Source organism: Zalophus californianus, chromosome 7, assembly GCF_009762305.2.
Source record: "Zalophus californianus isolate mZalCal1 chromosome 7, mZalCal1.pri.v2, whole genome shotgun sequence".
Lineage (NCBI taxonomy): Eukaryota > Metazoa > Chordata > Mammalia > Carnivora > Otariidae > Zalophus > Zalophus californianus.
The window spans coordinates 124602633-124621850 of record NC_045601.1 but is presented as its reverse complement, the minus strand read 5'-3'; the positions used below and the strand labels follow the sequence as shown (position 1 = coordinate 124621850).

At 44.1% G+C, this 19218-nt stretch overlaps 1 protein-coding gene across 6 annotated transcripts in view; it reads right to left on the bottom strand.

Moving 5' to 3' along the window:
* Nucleotides 1-19218, bottom strand: part of CDYL (chromodomain Y like) — a 228625-nt gene that overhangs the window by 11022 nt on the left and 198385 nt on the right. For 5 of the 6 annotated variants that reach the window (XM_027602646.2, XM_027602648.2, XM_027602649.2 and 2 more), the window contains 3 exons: nucleotides 7691-7947; nucleotides 6214-6386; nucleotides 262-472 (listed from right to left, as the gene is read on the bottom strand). In XM_027602646.2, coding sequence (XP_027458447.1) covers nucleotides 262-472; nucleotides 6214-6386; nucleotides 7691-7947 — 641 coding nt within the window. The remainder of the gene's footprint in view (nucleotides 1-261; nucleotides 473-6213; nucleotides 6387-7690; nucleotides 7948-19218) is intronic. The other variant, XM_027602647.2, reaches the window with a different exon arrangement.

Here is a 19218-nt window from a genome sequence, read left to right as displayed (position 1 = left end):
AGAGACTGCTCACTGAATAAGGTCCTTCTCTAGAAAATGATGCAAGCCAGTGTCAATAAATGTTCTATGAACCAAAATATGAAAAACCTCCTATGATTTCATGAATTAAGAATATGAGTTAATGAAGAGAATTGAACTACAAGTGCATTTGGTAGGAAGTCTCCACAAAATGACACCCTATATATATTTAGAAAAACAATGACCAAACTAGATTTCTTCAGGAAGTCTTCTAGAATAATTTTAAAAAATAGAGGTACTCACAGATGCTCCTCCCATAATCTTGGGAAACATAACGGTGGAACAGCCATCTGGACTCTGTCCGAAGGTAGTATAGGGTGTTTGAAACCAAGCCTTTTCATTGGCCCAAACCACATCACAAAGAGGCAATATGGAGGCTCCTAGTCCAATGGCTGGGCCATTTACTGCTACAATTATAGGCTTCTTAAACTGAATGAAAGTATTCACGAAGTTTCTAAAATGAAAAATAAATGGGAAATTACTCAAAACATTGTGTATGTGAGCAACAGAAAAATCTATTATAGATTCAATATACCAAGAGGTAAACTCTACAGAAATCAATGTAAGTTGAGATTTGTTGAAGGCTCTCCCAGAAGTGGGCCATGGTCTTATTTACTGTGTGTTTAAAGGCCCGATGATTCCGTGGACGCTATGCTAGAGTGCCTACAGGACCTGTGTAAAGACTACGGGTGAAGTCTAGTCAGAGGCTGCTCTTGGATTTGCAGCTGGCTCCTGGGCTCTAGGACTAATCCATCTTTCTCCACAACCTTTTTTCCCTTTAAGACATAAGGAGCCCAATAAACACTGTGGGCTTCCGATGACCAATCTAGAAGCTCTCCCAAAGAAAACCTGGCACGGGGCCTCCCAAGACTGTCTGGTGTTGAGCAAAGACCAAGAGGTTGGGGTTATGACCCATAGGATCGGGGTCTGGACTTGGTATGTGATTTCAGGCAACTCATTGACTGGAAACACCAGAGACTTCCTGAGTTTGTCCAGAATTAGATGGAATGACTTGGGGGTGTAGAAACAAGAAATTTCCAGGCTGGTTTAAGACTGGAGATCCAAGGAAGGCCAGTAAGCAGCAGAGACACTGCCTGTACACCCCTGTGTACCGCACTGTGTGCTGGAGATTACAATTACAGCAGGATTGCAAAGGACAGCATGACTAGGGGTAGGGCAGCCTTCACAGAGGATGTGGATTTCAAAACCACGCCAATGCTCTTTTTGGATTTGTTTTAGGATCAGACTGGAGAGGCTGCTTTTCAATTTAGGGTAGGTTGGTGCCATGCCATACTGGGAATGTGCATCTTCTTCCTACCACTAGAATCTAATTTTATGTTCAGAGGTTGCTGCTCGTTATGATTTAACATGGTGAAGAAAAAGACAAACACGCACCAACAAAAACAGAAGGTAATTCCTTTAAGGCAGTCAGAGTTCTAGCTCAGAATTACAGAATTCTAAACCTGACCCCCATCTTCAGTACCAGAAATAACAATCTGGTTGCTCTCTGCAATTCAGCAATTTAAAAGCTACAGCAGATCTACTCAGATTACCTCTGGAAATCAGGACTTAACATCTTAAGTGGTCTCCCCATCTCCCCAAATAGTGACACTGAGGGATCATATAGTTTTTGGAGGGGGAGCAGGTTAGGGAGGTTTGGGGTGTGTGTGGGTGTGTGTGTGTGTGTGTGTGTGTGTGTGTGTGTGTGTGTGTGTGTGTGTGTGTGTGTGTGTGTGTGTGTTAGGGAGGTTTGGGGTGTGTGTGTGTGTGTGTGTGTGTGTGTGTGTGTGTGTGTTAGGGAGGTTTGGGGTGTGTGTGTGTGTGTGTGTGTGTGTGTGTGTGTGTGTGTGTGTGTGTGTTAGGGAGGTTTGGGGTGTGTGTGTGCGTGCGCGCGCGCGCGCGAAGAACAGAAGAGAGGACGCACTGCAGAATTTGGCAGCTTGCATGCCTAGCTCCAGGGAGTATTCTCAAAAGTACCCTGCAGCCAGTGCAGACCTCAGCCCAGCCCCCAAGGTCCCCTATGGTTGGTGGGCTCTTTACACTATGGTTGGTGGGCTCTTTACATTAAGAACTGACTCATTCAAATGAATGAGTTGCAGTAAGACTTTCTAAATGAGAGCCTAAGGCGTTGTTAGAAAGATCACACTGGGTTTTAATGATACAAAGAGCCAGACAACCTTTTAAATAGGTTCTTGAAAAAATATAGACAATTTACATGAAGCTACTTCACTTGTGCCACCTTTTGAGGATTCTGGGTCAATGACATGATGGAAATACATTTACTACGCTCAGTTACTGATGACTCTCGAAAAGGTCTCCATGATACAGAGCAGACGTTTTCAAAATCTGTCCCCAGGTGCCCTGTAGTCACCCTGCTTTCATCTGCCTCATGTGAACAGGGGCTGAGGGGGAGCTGTGCTAGTGCTAACAACATCTGGAAACCATGAATGGGATGGCAGAGTAACATGAAAGAAATGAGCAAATATTGCAGTAAGAGAGTCACTTTATAGAGAAATGGTGAAAGGAATCAATCACTCCACAAGGCAGTGTTCCTTCTCACGTTATATGTTTGTATAAAAGAAAGAAGATGCTTCTAAAATAGATACTGCAAAATCAAAGCCTGGAGAATTGTTTGAAGCTGATTCCTCAGCCCCCCTCCCCAAGTTATTTTTATTTTTGCCTGGAATGATAACTTCATCCGAAATCGGTGGCTGCTTTTGGGAGGGGTAGGAATTCACTGGCTCGCTCAGCGAAGATCATCTTCCCCTTTCAGAGGACACAGCCGAACATTCGGGTATGTGAGCTCTGAGATGTCAGAAAGGAGCATGGCCTACAGAATTTTTTTTTTTTTTTTTAAAACAACAACAAACTTCATAGAAATACTTTTTTTTCTGTTTAGTAGAAACTTTGCAGAGCCACAAAGGCTTGGCCACACTGCGACCAGAGACAGGGAGGCGGGCGCTGCCTTCGGGCCCCGGGACGCCTCTCAGGAGCCTGGCCTTCATGGAGGGCCGGGCCACTGCTTTTAGGGGGTGTAAAGGCAAGTCTATTTCAGAACTTAAAATCAAAATGCATGAATGTTCCAATGTGGTCAATGCAACATACTGAATTTAATTTTCAGCTTTCTGGGAACTGTATGTGAACTGAGCTATAAAGTCTGTGGTGGGTATGGCAGGGAAGGAAAGAGGTCATATTTGTCATAGAAGGAGTTTAAAAAGACTTCTAATCTAATTAAACAACAAACTTCTATCCATTCTTTTGAAGACTATTCACTACTTCATGGATATCACCAAAAAAGTTAGAAAATCACCTACGAACAAGAGTGTAGGAACTGTTTGGGGAAAACAAAGCCAGCAGGATCTGCAGTTTCAATAGCTAGAGTTCACTGCAGGTTTTCAAGGGAGCTCTCCTTTCACTGTGAAGGTCTGGACAGGACTGAATGGGGAGAGGTCAGGTGCTTGTCAGCTTTGCTGTCTCCCCACATCTCTGCTTCTCTCACTCCATGGGGGAAGAAGATGCCTGCCTTCCGGGGCAAGGAGGCTCCCAGTCCTTCAGACACTAACAGGCAGCGACTGTTCCCACAGACTTCAAAAGCCTAATGTTATAGACGGATTTATTATCATTTTGTTTTTATCACTAATGTGAATGTTTTTATTACAATGAATCTGCAAGCTGGTTATGACCAGTAGTCCTGATAATGGAATTAGCTGTAGTGGACACCTGACAATCAGATTCAAACCTCATCTTCCGATTTCCCACTTTTTATGGGGGGAAACTTGCTCTAGCGACGTTCTTTGCCCCAAAGTTTTAAGAAATTCAAGACAAGACACACAGAAATAAAAAACATACAGCTTTATGTGTAAAGCCGATCTTACACATGTAAAAATTAATTTAAATGCAAATGAGCAAGAGCAAAGGTTAAGTGAATCTGGTATAACTCATTATTTTTGTATCTTGCCAGAGTACATGAAGAAAAATTCACACTGATAAAAATATATTCATTTAAAGAAGAACCAACTGAGCTTCCCTAAAAATTTGGCCTTTTCCTAGGAAAGCTACTTTGTGGGGGGCAAGGAGAGTGACCGGGGAGAGGGAGGGTCTGGACAAGGGATGGGAGTGGGCGGCTGCTGAAGCTACCTAAAGGTTCCCCAAATGCGGTCTCTCCAACCATCTTTCCTCTGAGGTTTCTAATATCAACAATGCAAGCCTCAGCCACTGTCAAGGGCAATTCAGCTTGGGAGGAGGGGCCAGACCAGGGCTGTGACCCCGAGGTTTAGGAGTGGAGCTGAGGGAAGCGCCTCTGGGGAGAAAAGAGCCAGAACGCAGAAGGCCCGGGCAGATGAATCTGATTCTCTATTACAGCAGAACTCCCCCAAATCACAGTATTATGTGTAAAGTCAAGGTGAGCTTACAGAAAAATCTACAAAGTCACTGCCCGAGGCACAACAGTTTGTATTTAAAGAATGAAAATGAAACCCATGGTAATTCATCCTGAAAGGATGGGATAGGTTAACAATCAGGAATACCTACACGGTGTCTTAGAGGTGCTGACTGTCAAGTTAATTGTGTGTATTGATCAAGCACTTTAATTTGAAATTGAGTAATAAGATGGTCTTATCCAGTAAACTACAAATTTGAAATTATTTAGGAGACCAGAGACAATACTTAATTAAAACAGATTATAAAATTTCAAACTATTTTTGAAAAAACAATGATCATATGATAACCTAAAAAAGGAACCTCTTGCATGCATGCATACACCTGTACACAGTGACAAAATATATAAATTCTGAAAATTGTTAAAAATGTTATAAAAGGCCAAGGCAATGCCCTGAAATCCCAAGGTATGGGGTTCCAGGACTCCTCTGATGGGCTGATTAGGGCAGCAACCCATCAGAACCATCTTGGGGAAGTCTGTCAGAGAGATGCCCTGCCTCACTCTGCACCACCAACACAGAACTTCCACTAATCCCAACATGCACCTTTAAGGATGGTTTGGGGTCTAGGCAGCCCCATGCCCCAAGACCAGGTCATAGGGTCTCAGCCACAAAGAGCCCAATAACCATCCAAAGAAGCTCAACTTCAACTCTCCAGGTATGTGGGGATTTGGAGAAGATCCGACCAAGTTTACTTTGTACATCTGTGCGTCTTAAGTTCCTGTCCTCCTGTACCTCACCAAGACAAACGCATATGCAAGGGGTTCTTAGGGGTCACCCAGGGATATGTTATTTTAGGGAGGTGGGAAGGGCAGTACAATGGTGTGACTGGGTTTCATTTACTTCAAATAAAATTAATTTCTAAATAATTAGATCTTTTTAAATTATACTTACAGTGATTAGCATGAGAAGTGAGGAATACGGAAACAGAATATGTCCCTGGGTATGCTTACAGCAGAGTTACGTGATTCTGGGGAAGCTTTTTGCAATGTTATAACAGTGGAAAATCCCCAAACAGAAGAAATGGAAATCTCTAAAGTCACACAGTTAAATGGAAAGGTAAGTTGCAAGAGAACACACAATATAATTCCATTTATTTAACAGAACTAAAAATAAATCTATACTATTTCTAATATGTATGGAATGAATATTTGACAGTGTTTAGAAAAAGGCTGGGAACACATAAATGAACGGTGGGTCCCTGGGGGAGGGGAGCATGTGAGAGAAAGGGAACTCTTACTTTTCACTCTACATGATCGAGTTTTATGGGTAGTGGGAACTCGGGATGAACTTGAACAAGAATGTGTACGGCTTGTACTAAAACAAACTTTTCATGTGATGTTATGGAACCAGCTTGTCATAAAGCCTGGCCAATTTCTTTCAGAGTCAAGCAAATGGTAAGTTATTATGTGAAAGAGAACGCATCTTTATTTAAGGGCTAAAGACAGAACACGCTCATAGTACAAATAATGGAAACTCTGGCTATATGCTATTGTCCACGCGAATCATTAGAACATTCCCCGCGTACTCACTGGGTTTGAGCCAGCCCTGAAATCAGTTATTTGCTCAAGGCAAGTAGTAATTTATGCCAGGCCCACAGAAAAGACAGATGATTTAATTAATTTTGATACTAGTGTCTCTCAGTGGAAGGAGACATGCGTTTTACTCACAAGGCTTGCCGGAGCCTGTTCTCCCAGGGATGGATCCACTCAAACCAAGACACTCAAACCCACCATTAAAAAACACCATTTATGCATACCTGATAGCTTCCGCCATTTTAGTGCTTTCTCTTTTTCTGTCATCTGTTAACCGCCGGATAAAATAAATAAAGTCGAGGCCGCAGCAGAAGACGCTGCCCACCGCGCTGAGCAGCACGAGTTTGCTGTCGTCGGCAGCAGCTGTGCTCAGGGCACTCTGGACTTCTTTCATTACCTGGAAGTCACCAGAAGGGAAAGTGGCAAAGAGTATTTCTGATACGGAACCCTAAAAGCATTTTGTTCCTGGATAATCTGGACCCAGAGAAAGTGCAGAAGCCGGATACCGTCTCCTCTGTCTACCACAATTTAAATAATTCACAAACTTCTTCTTTTCTATAACCAGAGAGGGGGAATGCTGGGGATAGTGTAAGTTACGTAACTAATTATGAACAGAGCATAATTAGAAAGACAGGTAAATCTGAGTTACCGTAATATTCTAATCATTGGGACTCTCAGTAGATGAGGCAAGTTACACAGGATATCCACTTGGCATTTCTACAGTTTGGACAGCAGGTGGCACATTCAACCAGTTGAAAGAAACTAGGGTTCTCTGCCCTTTTTTTTTTTCCCCCCTTTTAACACTAGCCTACCACACATGGGACAGAAACCCCAGAAGTTTGGTGCATAGGCACATTAGCACGGAGTCGTTTTAGAAGGGCGTAAGACCACCGAAAATGATCTCTATAGAGAAGCATTTACAAATAACCAATGAAGGGACTCTGCAGTTTAAAAACGTACCAGGAACTAGCCCTGAACTGGTTTGTCATGTGACTTTGGCCAGACATATAAACTTTGTGTAGTTTGGTTTTCTTGTCTAGAAAAAAACTTGACTGAGCTGCTCACAAGTGGAAAACAACCGCCAGAATGTAGAATCTTATGGGGGCACAGCTCGGGTTCCAGTACTTCCCATCTTAGATAGTTTAGAGTTTGTTCTGAACCTCTGCAAGCACCTATCTCCTGGGATCCCTGAAAGCCAGCTTTGCCTGGTACTCCCGGCAACGAACATGTGCCCAGGTCCCTGCAGCGGGAACGAAGTTCCACGACGATGTTGAAGATCCGTAGGAACGAAGGGCCTGGGACCCCGGCCGTTTTAATCTTGTCTGAACAAAGCTAAAGAAAAGCATGTGCCCACATGCACTTCATATGCGAGTCTGGATAGGCCCCCGTGGCCCGCAGGCTGAGAGCTGGTGACCTGGAGGTGGCCGCTCCCCCTGCCCAGCACAGCCCCACCCCGGGGCACGGAGGTAGACCCCAGGCACGCTCGGCCCCAGCTGCACTGGCACGAGCATGCAGGCGCAGTGCGGTAGGGAGCAAGCCCGCCCAGCCTCACCCCTGCTTCCTACCTTCTGGTGGGACTGCGCAACCGCCCAGAAGGCGAGTTAGAAAAGGCCCAAAGAGCACTGATTCGGCAAAGCAAGCCCCGGACACAAGGGCGTGGAGAAACATGAAGCACAAATCAGCTCAAGGAACGTCTCTCACCTCTGGGTTTAGTGAGTTATTCTCTGATGATTTTGTTGACAACAAGATGTGGGTGAAGCCATCCTGCTTCCTGACGACAATATCTCTGTATCTGTAGGCACTTTCTGTTTGCCTCACACTGAAACGCAACCGCTTGTCAAAAGGCTGGTCTCTTCTGTCGTCAATAAATTTCCTTTTCCCGGCTGTCACTCCTGTAACAGATGTCTGTATGTTGGTTGTTCCATTGGCTGTTAACGCATCCATAAACGGAGACGAACCTGCCGAGAGTTTGAAATCACAGTGGTCTGTGATGTCCAGCTACTAAGTCCCTCCCCGGTGTCACCTCTGAATTGGGTAAAAGTGCTTATTATGAACCCCCAACTTCACGTATTAAAAGCGAGGCTGTTAAAAAGTCTACTTTTATTTTTTAAAAAGATTTTATTTATTCATTTGAGACAGAGACAGTGCGAGAGTGAGAGAGAGAAAGAGAGAGCAAGCACAAGCAGGGGGAGGGGCAGAGGGAGAGGGAGAAGCAGGCTCCCCACTGAGCAGGGAGCCCCATGCAGGGCTCGATCCCAAGACCCCAGCAACATGACCTGAGCCAAAGGCAGACGCTTAACCGACTGTTCCACCCAGGTGCCCCTAAAACGTCTGCTTTTAAAGGCTTTTGTTTTCCTTCAAAGTCTGACAAGGAAATCATCCTCTTGCTTATTTTGCCTAAAAAATAAAGATAGAAAGTACTTGCTGAAAAGAAGCTACAAAATTTGAGACCTCTCGAGAATGGGATTAAAAAAGAATGGGTCTCACGAAGAGTACCTATTCCAGGCTTGAGAAGTTGAAGGAAAAAAGGAAATTGGTTCAAGAAAATATTATTATTCGAGCCACAGCCATTCAGTTGAAATGTCTTTTTCTGAATGCAAGATCAGTGTGTACAGATGCGCCACGTGACCACCTGTTTCTGCTGGTCCACAGGTGGTGGTGCTGTAGCTGCCACTGCAGACCACGCCCCCTTGGGGGGCACTCAAGCCTCTCAGTTCTTTCTTCTGATGCCTTGGGATGTGACTGCTCTCTGCCCACTGGTCCCAGTTCCACATTTTCAAACAGCCTTCTAAGTACAATTTCAAGACAATGCTCTTTCCTGCCACATAAAAGTGTTCTGCTAATTTTCCCTCCTATGTCAGTTCTCAGCATCAATGTGGTTGTCTTAAACCATGTCTTAAACACATGGTCTCCTGATCTTAATATTTCTTATAATAAAGGCAAGAGATTCATTTAATGCTTTCCTAGAGTTATCAAGTTACATCAGAGTAAGAATTCAAGTATTAATGAATAATTATAGTCCTAGTCACATGAACCGTCTGAGTATTATCTCACCTGGTAATGAATATACACAGCCTTCGGGTAGGAGAAGAAAGGGAAAGAAATGTAAGAAAACTGGATCAAGCTTTATTAATAAAATTAGCAGAGGTTCTTGGAGGGTCAGAAGTATTTCCTCCACAGCGAAAGAAAATAAGCCAAGGCCACCAGAAAACACTCAGGAATGGACATCTAGAGAAGTCAAATAATCTCCTTGGTAAAACAAGAGGACTTTCATTCAATTGGTAGAAATACTTCAGAGGTTTTTTAAAAAAAAAAATAAATTCAATTTTCTGAAATTTCGGAAGAGGCTATAGCCTCTAATATGTGCATACGGTTCAAGAATCTACAAATGTAAAAAGATCTATTAATGGTAAGAGGCCTCCCACCACCTCTGCTCTCCATCTGCCCAGGACCCTCACCCTCCAGTTAGCTACTGAGTCTGGTTTGCTGGGATTCTTCCACAGTGTCTTGACGTATACATAAGCAAGTAAGAATAAAAAGATTTCCACCCTCCTTTAAAAAACACAAGTGGTAGTTCACTAGACATAGTATTTTGTCCTATCTTGCTTTTATCATTTGACAGTATCTTAGAACTTGTCTTAATGGGTCAGTTTCCTTGTTCTTTTCTAAGGCCGCATACCAGTGCACTGAATGGATGTTCTATAATCCATTTTACCGATCCACACTGCAATAAATGCTAATACTACCTTGGCCTCTGTCATTCCAATGCTGGCAAGTATTTCCAATTGAAAGAGCATTTGACAGGCTGCTGTTACCAGGAACACAGGGTATCCTGAATCTGAGGAGGCTAGCAAGGATCCTTTTTCTTTAACTTTCAACCTCTCCTTCATCAGAACCTTCCTCATCTGTGTTCTCTCTGTCCACCATCCTCAACACACTCCACTGCAGCTAGAGGCAACATGACCAGTGGACTTCTTGGGTAACAGGGAAATGGATCACAGATATCCCTGAAACCATTAAGCCTGGGTGCCCAGGAGATGGGGCACCACAGGGGAGTCTCACGTAGCCAGGGGAGGAGAACAATTTTATCTACAGCTATTATTCAGGTGTAGATGCCCCAGAGATCAGAAGTGAGGGCCAGAGAAGTCAGGGTGGAGATGAGTACTTGGGAGCTGGTGCCTGGAAATGATGGTTGAATCGAGAAGCAGGAGCTCCAAAGGGAAGAGCGAGGAGCTGGAGAGCCACGTGCAGGGCCAGGAGGCAGCGAGGAAGCAGAAAGGCAGTAAGAGGCTCCCCTCAAAGGAAGGGGAAGATGCTGTGGCCATGAGGATGTGTCAACGGTGGCATATGCCACAGAGAGGTGGAGGAGAATGGAGGCGAGGCAATGGATAGGAGGTTAGAAGCCATTAATAAACTCGGGCAAGCAGTGTCACTGCAGCGCTAAGGGTAAAAAAGCCAGACTGCAGGATATAATGAAAGACAGATAAAAGTTGTTAAATAAAAAAGCATGCCTGTTCAAATCAAGAATCTGTTAACATGCTGTTTTAAGGAGCACAGAACTACAACTGCCAGGTGAGAGGACGCTGACCTGGAGGAGGGGACAGCTGACAATGATGACTTCCCTGCCTAAAAAGAGACCCCACGGGGAGCCATCCTGCGCAGAGAGGCAAGCCGGTGGCCGTCTGACTCGGAGGCGAGGGTGATGGGACAAAAGCGAAGTGAGTGGGGACGGACTGGAGGCTGCAGTGTGCCCAGGAGGAGGGGGTTCTGGGAGACAACACAGGCCAGTATGCTCGGAACAACAGGTGAGAGTGTCTGGATTTTTAAGAGTTACTAACCCCGAAATGAATTAATTGGCGCTGTATCAGAACACAGTGAGAAGGACCCAGCAAACAGGGGAAGGGCTGTTGAGGGCTGGGTGGCTGCGTTCGGCCAGGACAAAGCCTGCTGACTTTGGATTGGCCCCCTTTCCCCCTGAACTGCTCTTGCTTCTCTCAGTCTCTTTTATTTCCCTGTTTAAAAGGCACTCATTCCTTAACCCTAGAGGCAGATTTCCTGGGGGCTTCTTTCCACAGAAGCAGGATTTCTAGGCTATGGGGTCCATGTCCCCTTTATATGTGCGCTTCACCATAAGCCCATTTTCTTTTCTTCGAGGCAACAGGTCTTATGGAGCTATCCGTGGTTCTGCAAATGTGGAAATGGATTCATGCTGGCTCATGCTGACCAGGATTGTTGAACTTGGCCTTCATCTCCTTGTTAAAACTGCCCTGGCTCACTGCTGCCATCATGGTCCCTGCTGATTTCAGGCCCTGTGACCTTGCCGGTGCCTCAACAGCACACCCACCCCAGCAGGACTCCTGGGGCCCTCTGTTATTTCCCTCTGGGGCCACGTGACATCGAAATGTGCCCTATGTGGGTAGAGAAGTGTTCACAGCAGGGCCTAGTCTTGGAATCAGACTGCCAGCATGAGCCGGGTCCTGAACCCCCCCCGAGCTCCTCCCCCACTGTCATTTGTACCCCTTAGCCCCTCACTCATGACAACCCAGCCATGGCGGTCTTTCACCCATTCCGGGTTTGTGCTCACCTCAACGCCTTTGTACTTGCTCCTCCCTCTGCCTAGAATGTCCTTGCCCTACAGCCTCAAACAGCTGGTTCCTCCTGCTCATCTGGATGGCAGCTCAAGCATCACGTCCACAGACGAGCCTCTATGGAGCGCCCCCTAACGTGGGCCCCTCCCAGCACCACTCACGTTGCCCCCATTTGTTTTCCTCATAGCCCTCCTCACCGAAGGTACGTCTTCCTCATTGATTTTTGATTCATGGTGTATATGTTATTGCCCTACTCCACTGAGCTCCGTGACAGCAGGGTCCCTGTCTCCTTTGCTAATGTACCCTCAGGGCTTGGAACACTCAATATTCACTGAGGAAATGAATGGAAGGGCCCTTCAAGTCCCATCAGCCCGGCTCCCTCCACGCAGGGATGAGAAGTTAAGTGGCTTGCCCAACGTCACACGGCTGATCACCTGGTGCCAATCTGGGGACAGCAAGCAGTATGCTTTAGAGCAGAATCAACTGCTAATGACCAACCTAAAAGGTAAACACTGAGATTCAGGGAAAAATGCCCTCCACATGTAAACTGTGTGAAAATTTACTGTGACTCCCTAGAGCAAAAGCTCTGATGACAAAGTGGAGCAAATGTTCTCAGTGAGCTGACTGTTCCTTCAGGATCTGGATTCAGAGACTACTAAATGCCTTCCTAGGATTTACTGGTGAAAAGCCAGCAAGGAACAAACCCATTTTAGTGCCTCTCCTAATAAATGGTATTCTTTTAACATGCTTGAGAGCACAAAGAATCCCCTCAAACATGTGTTTGTTAACCTGTTAGAATTCACTGCTTCAAAAAGCATGTCTCTCTAAAAATGAAACGTGCCTTCTGCTTCTAACCCTAAGAAATAGTAGCTGCATTTCTAGCAAGAAGTAGAAAACTGGGGAAAAAAAAGAAAATCTACCCAACAACTGTTTCAGATGCTGGACAACAGGCAGGGCAGGACCATGTTCCCAACATGAAGGGGACCAAGCATGGTGAGCCCAACAACGTCCCAGGCTTCTGCCTGGAGGCCATTTCCACACTGTAGGTACAGGCAAGGGACAGCCCAGCAAAAGTCCTAAAATCAGGAGGAGCTCAGGAGGCTCTAATTTGTGGGGTGGGGTACTGAAAAGGAGGGAGCTCCACAGAAAGTTCCAGAACTGCCTAGGGATCCTCTTGAGTCTTTCTTGAACACCAATCTGAGTATGCACAAGGTGAAACTCCACAAGGTTTGGCAGACAACAACTTTTGAGGAAAAAATTACCTATAAGCCATATAATAGCCAAAGTGCACGTGGGGCTGGGAGTTGTCACCAGCCAGAGTGGAGAGACTTCACTGAACACCCAGGACACTGGATTGAGATCCCGGAACAGGCACATAACAGTAGTAGAACTAATCTAGCTCTAGAACAAAGGATACTCTAGAACTACACTAACAACACTTAAAAATAAGCCTTGAAAGGATCAAATTGATTTGCAAGTTAACAACTGGCTGTCAGAACAAAACTAACACTTTTAAAAGCGTACAAAACCAGTGCCCCAAAATGTAAAAGTCACAACATTTAGCAGCCAAAAAATTACAGACATGCAAAGCAAAAAAATCGGACCTATGATTAAGATTAAATCATTTAATAGAGATCTAAAAATGAGAGGCGATGGAGTAACAGAAAAGGACATTTCCAAAATGGTTGTAAGTCACCTCAGTGTGCTCAAGAATTTAAATGACAACATGAACATATGAATTTCACTGCTATGTTTAACAGATTAGATGCTACACAAGGAAAGATCAGAGAACTTGAGAACTATCACCGGATTCTATCCAAAATGAAGCACAGAGAGAAAAAAGAAAAACCAAACAGTAGAACCCAAGTGCCCTTAGGATGACATCAAACAATCCAGCATATGTATAATTTGAGTCCAAGAAACAGTGTGTGCATGTGTATAAAAATCATTTGCAGAAATAATGGCTCAAAGTTTTCTATATCTGGGGCTCCTGGGTGGCTCAGTCGTTAAGCATCTGCCTTCGGCTGAGGTCATGATCCCAGGATCCTAGGATCGAGCCTTGCATCGGGCTCCCTGCTCGGCAGGAAGCCTGCTTCTTCTCCCTCTCCCACTCCCCCCGCTTGTGTTCCCTCTCTTGCTGTGTTTCTCTCTGTCAAATAAAATCTAAAAAAAAAAAAAAAAAAAAAAAAAGTTTTCCATATCTGATGAAAACCAGAAGCTTACAGACCCAAGAAGCTTAACACATACCAACCAGGATAAACACAAAGAAAACAAAAGTAAGGCACATCATAATCAACCTGCAAAAGCTAGTGATAAAGAGAAAATCTTCAAAGTAGAGAGAGAGAAAAAGACCTACAGGTAGAACAACCTAACAACTGCATATTTATCTTTGAAAGTAGAGAAGACCGTGGAAAAGGCATGGCATCTTTAAAGTTCAGGAAGTAGGGGCGCCTGGGTGGCTCAGTGGGTTGGGTATCTGCCTTCAGCTCAGGTCATGATCTCAGGGTCCTGGGATTGAGCCCCACCTCGGGCTCTCTGCTCAGCGGGGAGTCTGCTTCTCCTTCACCCTCTGCCCCTTCCCACCACTCATGCTCTAATAAAATCTTAAAAAAAAAAAGTGCAGGAAGTAAAAAATAGCATACAGCACACATGCAGCATATTTGTCCTTCAGAAACAAAGGAGAAATAAAAACCTTTCCAGACAAAAGCAGAGAAAATTGGTAGCCAGCAGACCTGCATTACAAGAAATGCTAAAGGAAGTTTTTCAAGGAAAATGAGAGCTGACAGAAGCTTGGACATACACAAGAATGCAGAGCACTGGAAGTGGTAAACATATGGGGAAAAGTGAACCTGCACAGACTGTAGCTAGGTTTAATTAACTATAAGTAGGAGGCAATAACTGGCTGCCTCAAAACCACACCAAACTGGGCGCCTGGGTGGCTCAGTTGGTTAAGCGACTGCCTTCGGCTCAGGTCATGATCCTGGAGTCCCGGGATCGAGTCCCGCATCGGGCTCCCTGCTCAGCGGGGAGTCTGCTTCTCCCTCTGACCCTCTTCCCTCTCATGCTCTCTATCTCTCATTCTCTCTCCCAAATAAATAAATAAAATCTTTAAGAAAAAAAAAAAAAAACCACACCAAACTAACCAGAGTGAGTAAAAACCACTCTGTGTGCACTACATAATACATGATAGTATCCTCAAGAAATCGACCACTTTCTGGAAAAATATGAATTCTCAAGGCTGATCTCGGACACAACAGAAACAAAGAGAAAGAATAACTGAGGAAAGATAAAAGTAAAGTTGAACAACTGCCTCTGAAAAGCGCTTTGGGACTGGGCACGGTAGGAGCCATGGACCACAGAGGAAAACGGCTTCAAAGTTCCGAGAAAAGGAGGAAATCTACCAAATTCACTTTGTGAAGAAGAGAATTTAACTCTGATGTCAGGACTTGACACTGATGACACAAAACAAAACCACAGGCCAATTTTACTTATGACTTGTGACACCACAGTGCCATTTTATTAACACCAAATAATATAAAGTGATCTATTTCGATTTTAATTCTAACAGACTTCCAATTGCAATCTCAGTGGCTAAGATTTGGCTGGAAGACAAGCTAAGAAATTTTTGAAGAAAATGAGTGAAATGCACCTTGCTAATTATATATTTATAGCTATTAAGGGCATGGTTTTAGTGTAGAAGATGACCAATTAGAATTAACCTAGGACTAGTTCCTATGATGATGACAATCTATGGCATTACAGATAAATAGAAGTCGGTAAGGATCATTCAATAAGTGGTAATGAAAAATCAAGTAGTTAATTTTCTTAAACAGTCTATGTCTTTACTCAAAATAAAACACAGAGATGAGAACAGAAAAATTCATTTGAAGGAATAAAAACACCAAAACACAAAAAATTGATCTCATAAATAAAAAATGAAATGACCTTTTCTACCTACGGATTAGGAAACCTTTTATTTTTTTAAGATTTTATTTATTTGAGAGAGCGAGGAAGAGAGAGAGAGAACACGAGTAGGGGAGGAGGGGCAGAGGGAGAGGGAGAAACAGGCTCCCCGTGGAGCAGGGAGTCCAATGTGGGACTCCATCCCGGAACCCTGGGATCATGACCTGAGCCGAAGGCAGACACTTAACTGACTGAGCCACCCTGGCGCCCTAGGAAACCTTTTTAAATATGGCAGTTAGATCAGGACTGGTGACGAGCACACATACATAAATGGATACACTTCTGGAGAGCGATTTTTATAAGGTGTGTCCACCAACCTCTGCCCTTGTAATTCCACTCTTAGAATTCTATTTCTAACAAAAGAAAAAGAAATTAGATGAGGGCATGTTTTCACATATAAAAGCTATTCAAATAACTTTTTAAAATGGAAAAACTGTAAAGAGCCCTAACTTTAATAGTAAGGAAATGGTTCAATGACCAACCCATCCCCCTGACACATCATCAGGATGTTCATGAAGCCTGTTAACATCCAGGTCCATAAGTGTGTTACAGTAGCTACCATTTACATTATATGTAACATATGCCAAGCTTTTAACATAAATCTGATTTAAATCCATCGGGGGGACACCTGAAAGTGGGGCTGTATCTGCAGATCTGTCTCTCAAGCTTGTGTTCTTTTACTTTGTTACTCCCAAAATTATACAGCACAGAAATGAAAATGAAAGATATCAAAAGGTGTAAGTAGTGTAATCAACAATACTTACATGTGAGTTTATTAGAAATGCAAATATGTGAAAATGTTAGTAATGGCTCTTTCTTGGTGACAGAGATATGGGTGATTTTTATATTCTTCGTACTTTGTAAATTTCTACAATATACTACTGACGTCAGGGGAAGGACTACTTGAAAACAGACTATAGCAACCAAAATCCAGACAAACATTTCTGGGATATTATTTTTAAATAGGTAAAGATTTATTGTTATTTCTCTAAGTGTATTATAGTTTAGGGTTGTTTAATCCAAAGTTCGTAAATGTAGTATGTTGTTAAGGCAGTGATGGGTCTGAGTTGCAGGAAAAGTTCAAAACCAGCTGTTACTTTCTTTAGTCTAAAGTCACAGAACAAGCACTACAGTGTCTATAGAATTATTAACCCTCCTTTACAGAGTTTAACATTTCAAAACACTGTCCTCCACATCTGCTAAACCTAATCCTATTTAGCCATACAAATGCCTACCATTTTATTCAGATTATATAATCCGCAAACTGAAATCATTAACAGAAAACTTTTCCAATGAACGTGGAAGGAAAAGGGAGGCTTTAAACATTAGTACCCCTTTTATCCATACCTTGTTAAATGAATGAACACTTTATAAATAATTATAAAAGTCTCTTTGCTCCACTTCCTTCAAATACAGGTCCCTGTCTGTAGGGAATCTCTGGGTCTAAGGCCATATATGCTTATTCTGAGCTGTCTTCATAAAAGACAGTAATGCATGGTCAGGGCTGCTATAATGTTTTGCTCCAACATGACTGATCTATTAGCAACAATTCTGAGCATATTGCAAATTTCACCTTCTGTTTATGCCTGATTTTGTCGGGAGACAGCTGAATGTACGACCACAACTCAGGTGACCCTAGTTGGGCAGGAACACACAAAACACACACCTCCACCAGCCACCCCCGCTTTCTGTGTGCTTTCAAGATGCCCCTTCCACTGCCTCACAATAACCCTTCCCACGCCCACTTCCACCAGCAAACTGCATGCCTCTTTCATGATAAAGTGCCACATTTATTGTAGTATTTATGTTTTTCTTAACCATTTCATATGTCCAACTATAGTACCACTTTTATTAGGGTCCTTCCTTATTTTTAAACATGCCAATGACACAGTTTTTGAGTGCTGGGCTCCCATCCATTTCCCACCTAAGTCTGGTGGTTTTTAGTGCATGATTTTGCATAGAGTCGTAATTTTCAAGAATGCATACGTTGCATTAAGCAGAACTGGTTGTAGGTTTTCTTTCCACCGCTCAGTATCAAAGTTATTCTTTTTGCCTCAGTCAAGAAAGAATTTATTCACAGTCACGTTTTAGACCTGGCCTTAAAAATAAAGCCATCTACTAACGATTTGCTTCAAGAGGCCGTACATAAACCAACAAGCAACTGCTCAATGGGGAATGAGGATGGAAATGTGTACAATCAAACTCCACATTCAGAGATCTTTGGTCTTCATTAGTCCAATCCTTCCCGGAAGAACTTCCTATGCCACGCAGGGGCTCCACCCAAACGCTACTACTGTTGCCCTCACCCCACCAGAGTGGGCTTCCACAGCAAAGGGCCCCAAGGTTTCCGGAGCTGAAGGGAGATTCTCCAACTGGAGACAGCAAAGTGTTGTGTGTTTGTGTTCCAAAGCCTGTAAGTGTGCTCAGCTTTCTCTGTGTGATCCATTCCTTTTTTCTCAACAGCAGGTTGCTCCCAAATCTCTATCTCTACCCACGAATCCGTCTTTAGAGCTTCACGTTCACTTTCAAGCTAATTACATCCCTTTTTGTTTCAAAGAGCAATACCCGCCACCACAATCCTCCCCAGGAGACCTGTGTTTAAGGGCAATGGTACCTGAAAGGCCATCCCAGCCACCCTCGATGTGAGGAGCTCCTCCCCTCCCCTTCAGATCACATTGCTGGCCACAGCCACATCTTTCTCGTCCCACGTCAGGGGACATGTAGTCCTCACCTGTCACCCTGCAGGAGGGGTTAGGAGAGTGCAAATGGTCTTTAGAATCTGTCTACACTTGTTCTCCTGTGACTCGAAGCCTACCTAGACTCTCCCTGGTAGGTCCCTCAGGATTAGCCCACAGGACAGGTCCCTCACCACTGGTAAGATGTGCCTGACGACCACCTGCAGCTCTGGATTTCGGATTCAGAGATCAAGTGCAAGCTTACTTTTACATCACCACTGAGGCCCCTAAGTGCTGTGCTTGGGGATGCTTTATTTTTGTACAGTGTTAGGACAAACCCTAACTTAGAAATGTAAATTAGCCACTTAAGACATGGAGCCTCTTCATCATACACATTTAATGTAATCAAATTGAAATATAAGAATCGTTATCATTAAGAGTAAGTCTGGGGGTGCCTGGATGGCTCATCGGTTAAGCATCTGACTCTTACGTCAGCTCAGGTCATGATCTCAGGGCTGTGGGATCGAGCCCTGCGATGGGCTCTGCTTTATCCTCTCCCTCTGCCCCTCCCCCAGCTTGTGCTCTCTCTCACAAATAAAATCTTAAAAAAAAGAGAATAAGTTGGTTCAATTTCTTTCTTTTTTTTTTAAGATTTTATTTATTTGACACAGAGAGCACAAGCAGGGGGAGCAGCAGAGGGAGAGGGAGAAGCAGGCTCCCGTTGAGCAGGGAGCCCGATGGGGGACTCGATCCCAGGACCCTGGATCATGACCTGAGCCGGAGGCAGACGCTTAACTGACAGAGCCACCCAGGCGCCCCAAGTCTGTCCAGTTTCTGCTGCACAAACACATCTCCCTTGTCCTGTCCATTCCCAATGTTTGGCTATGCTGTGGATTCACCAGATTCCCTGCCTCCCCAGTGCCCAGCCCCGACCATGTATTCTCGTCATTACGTACTGTTGCTCCAGCCTCTGGACCCTGAAAAATAGTACAAGGAGCACAGC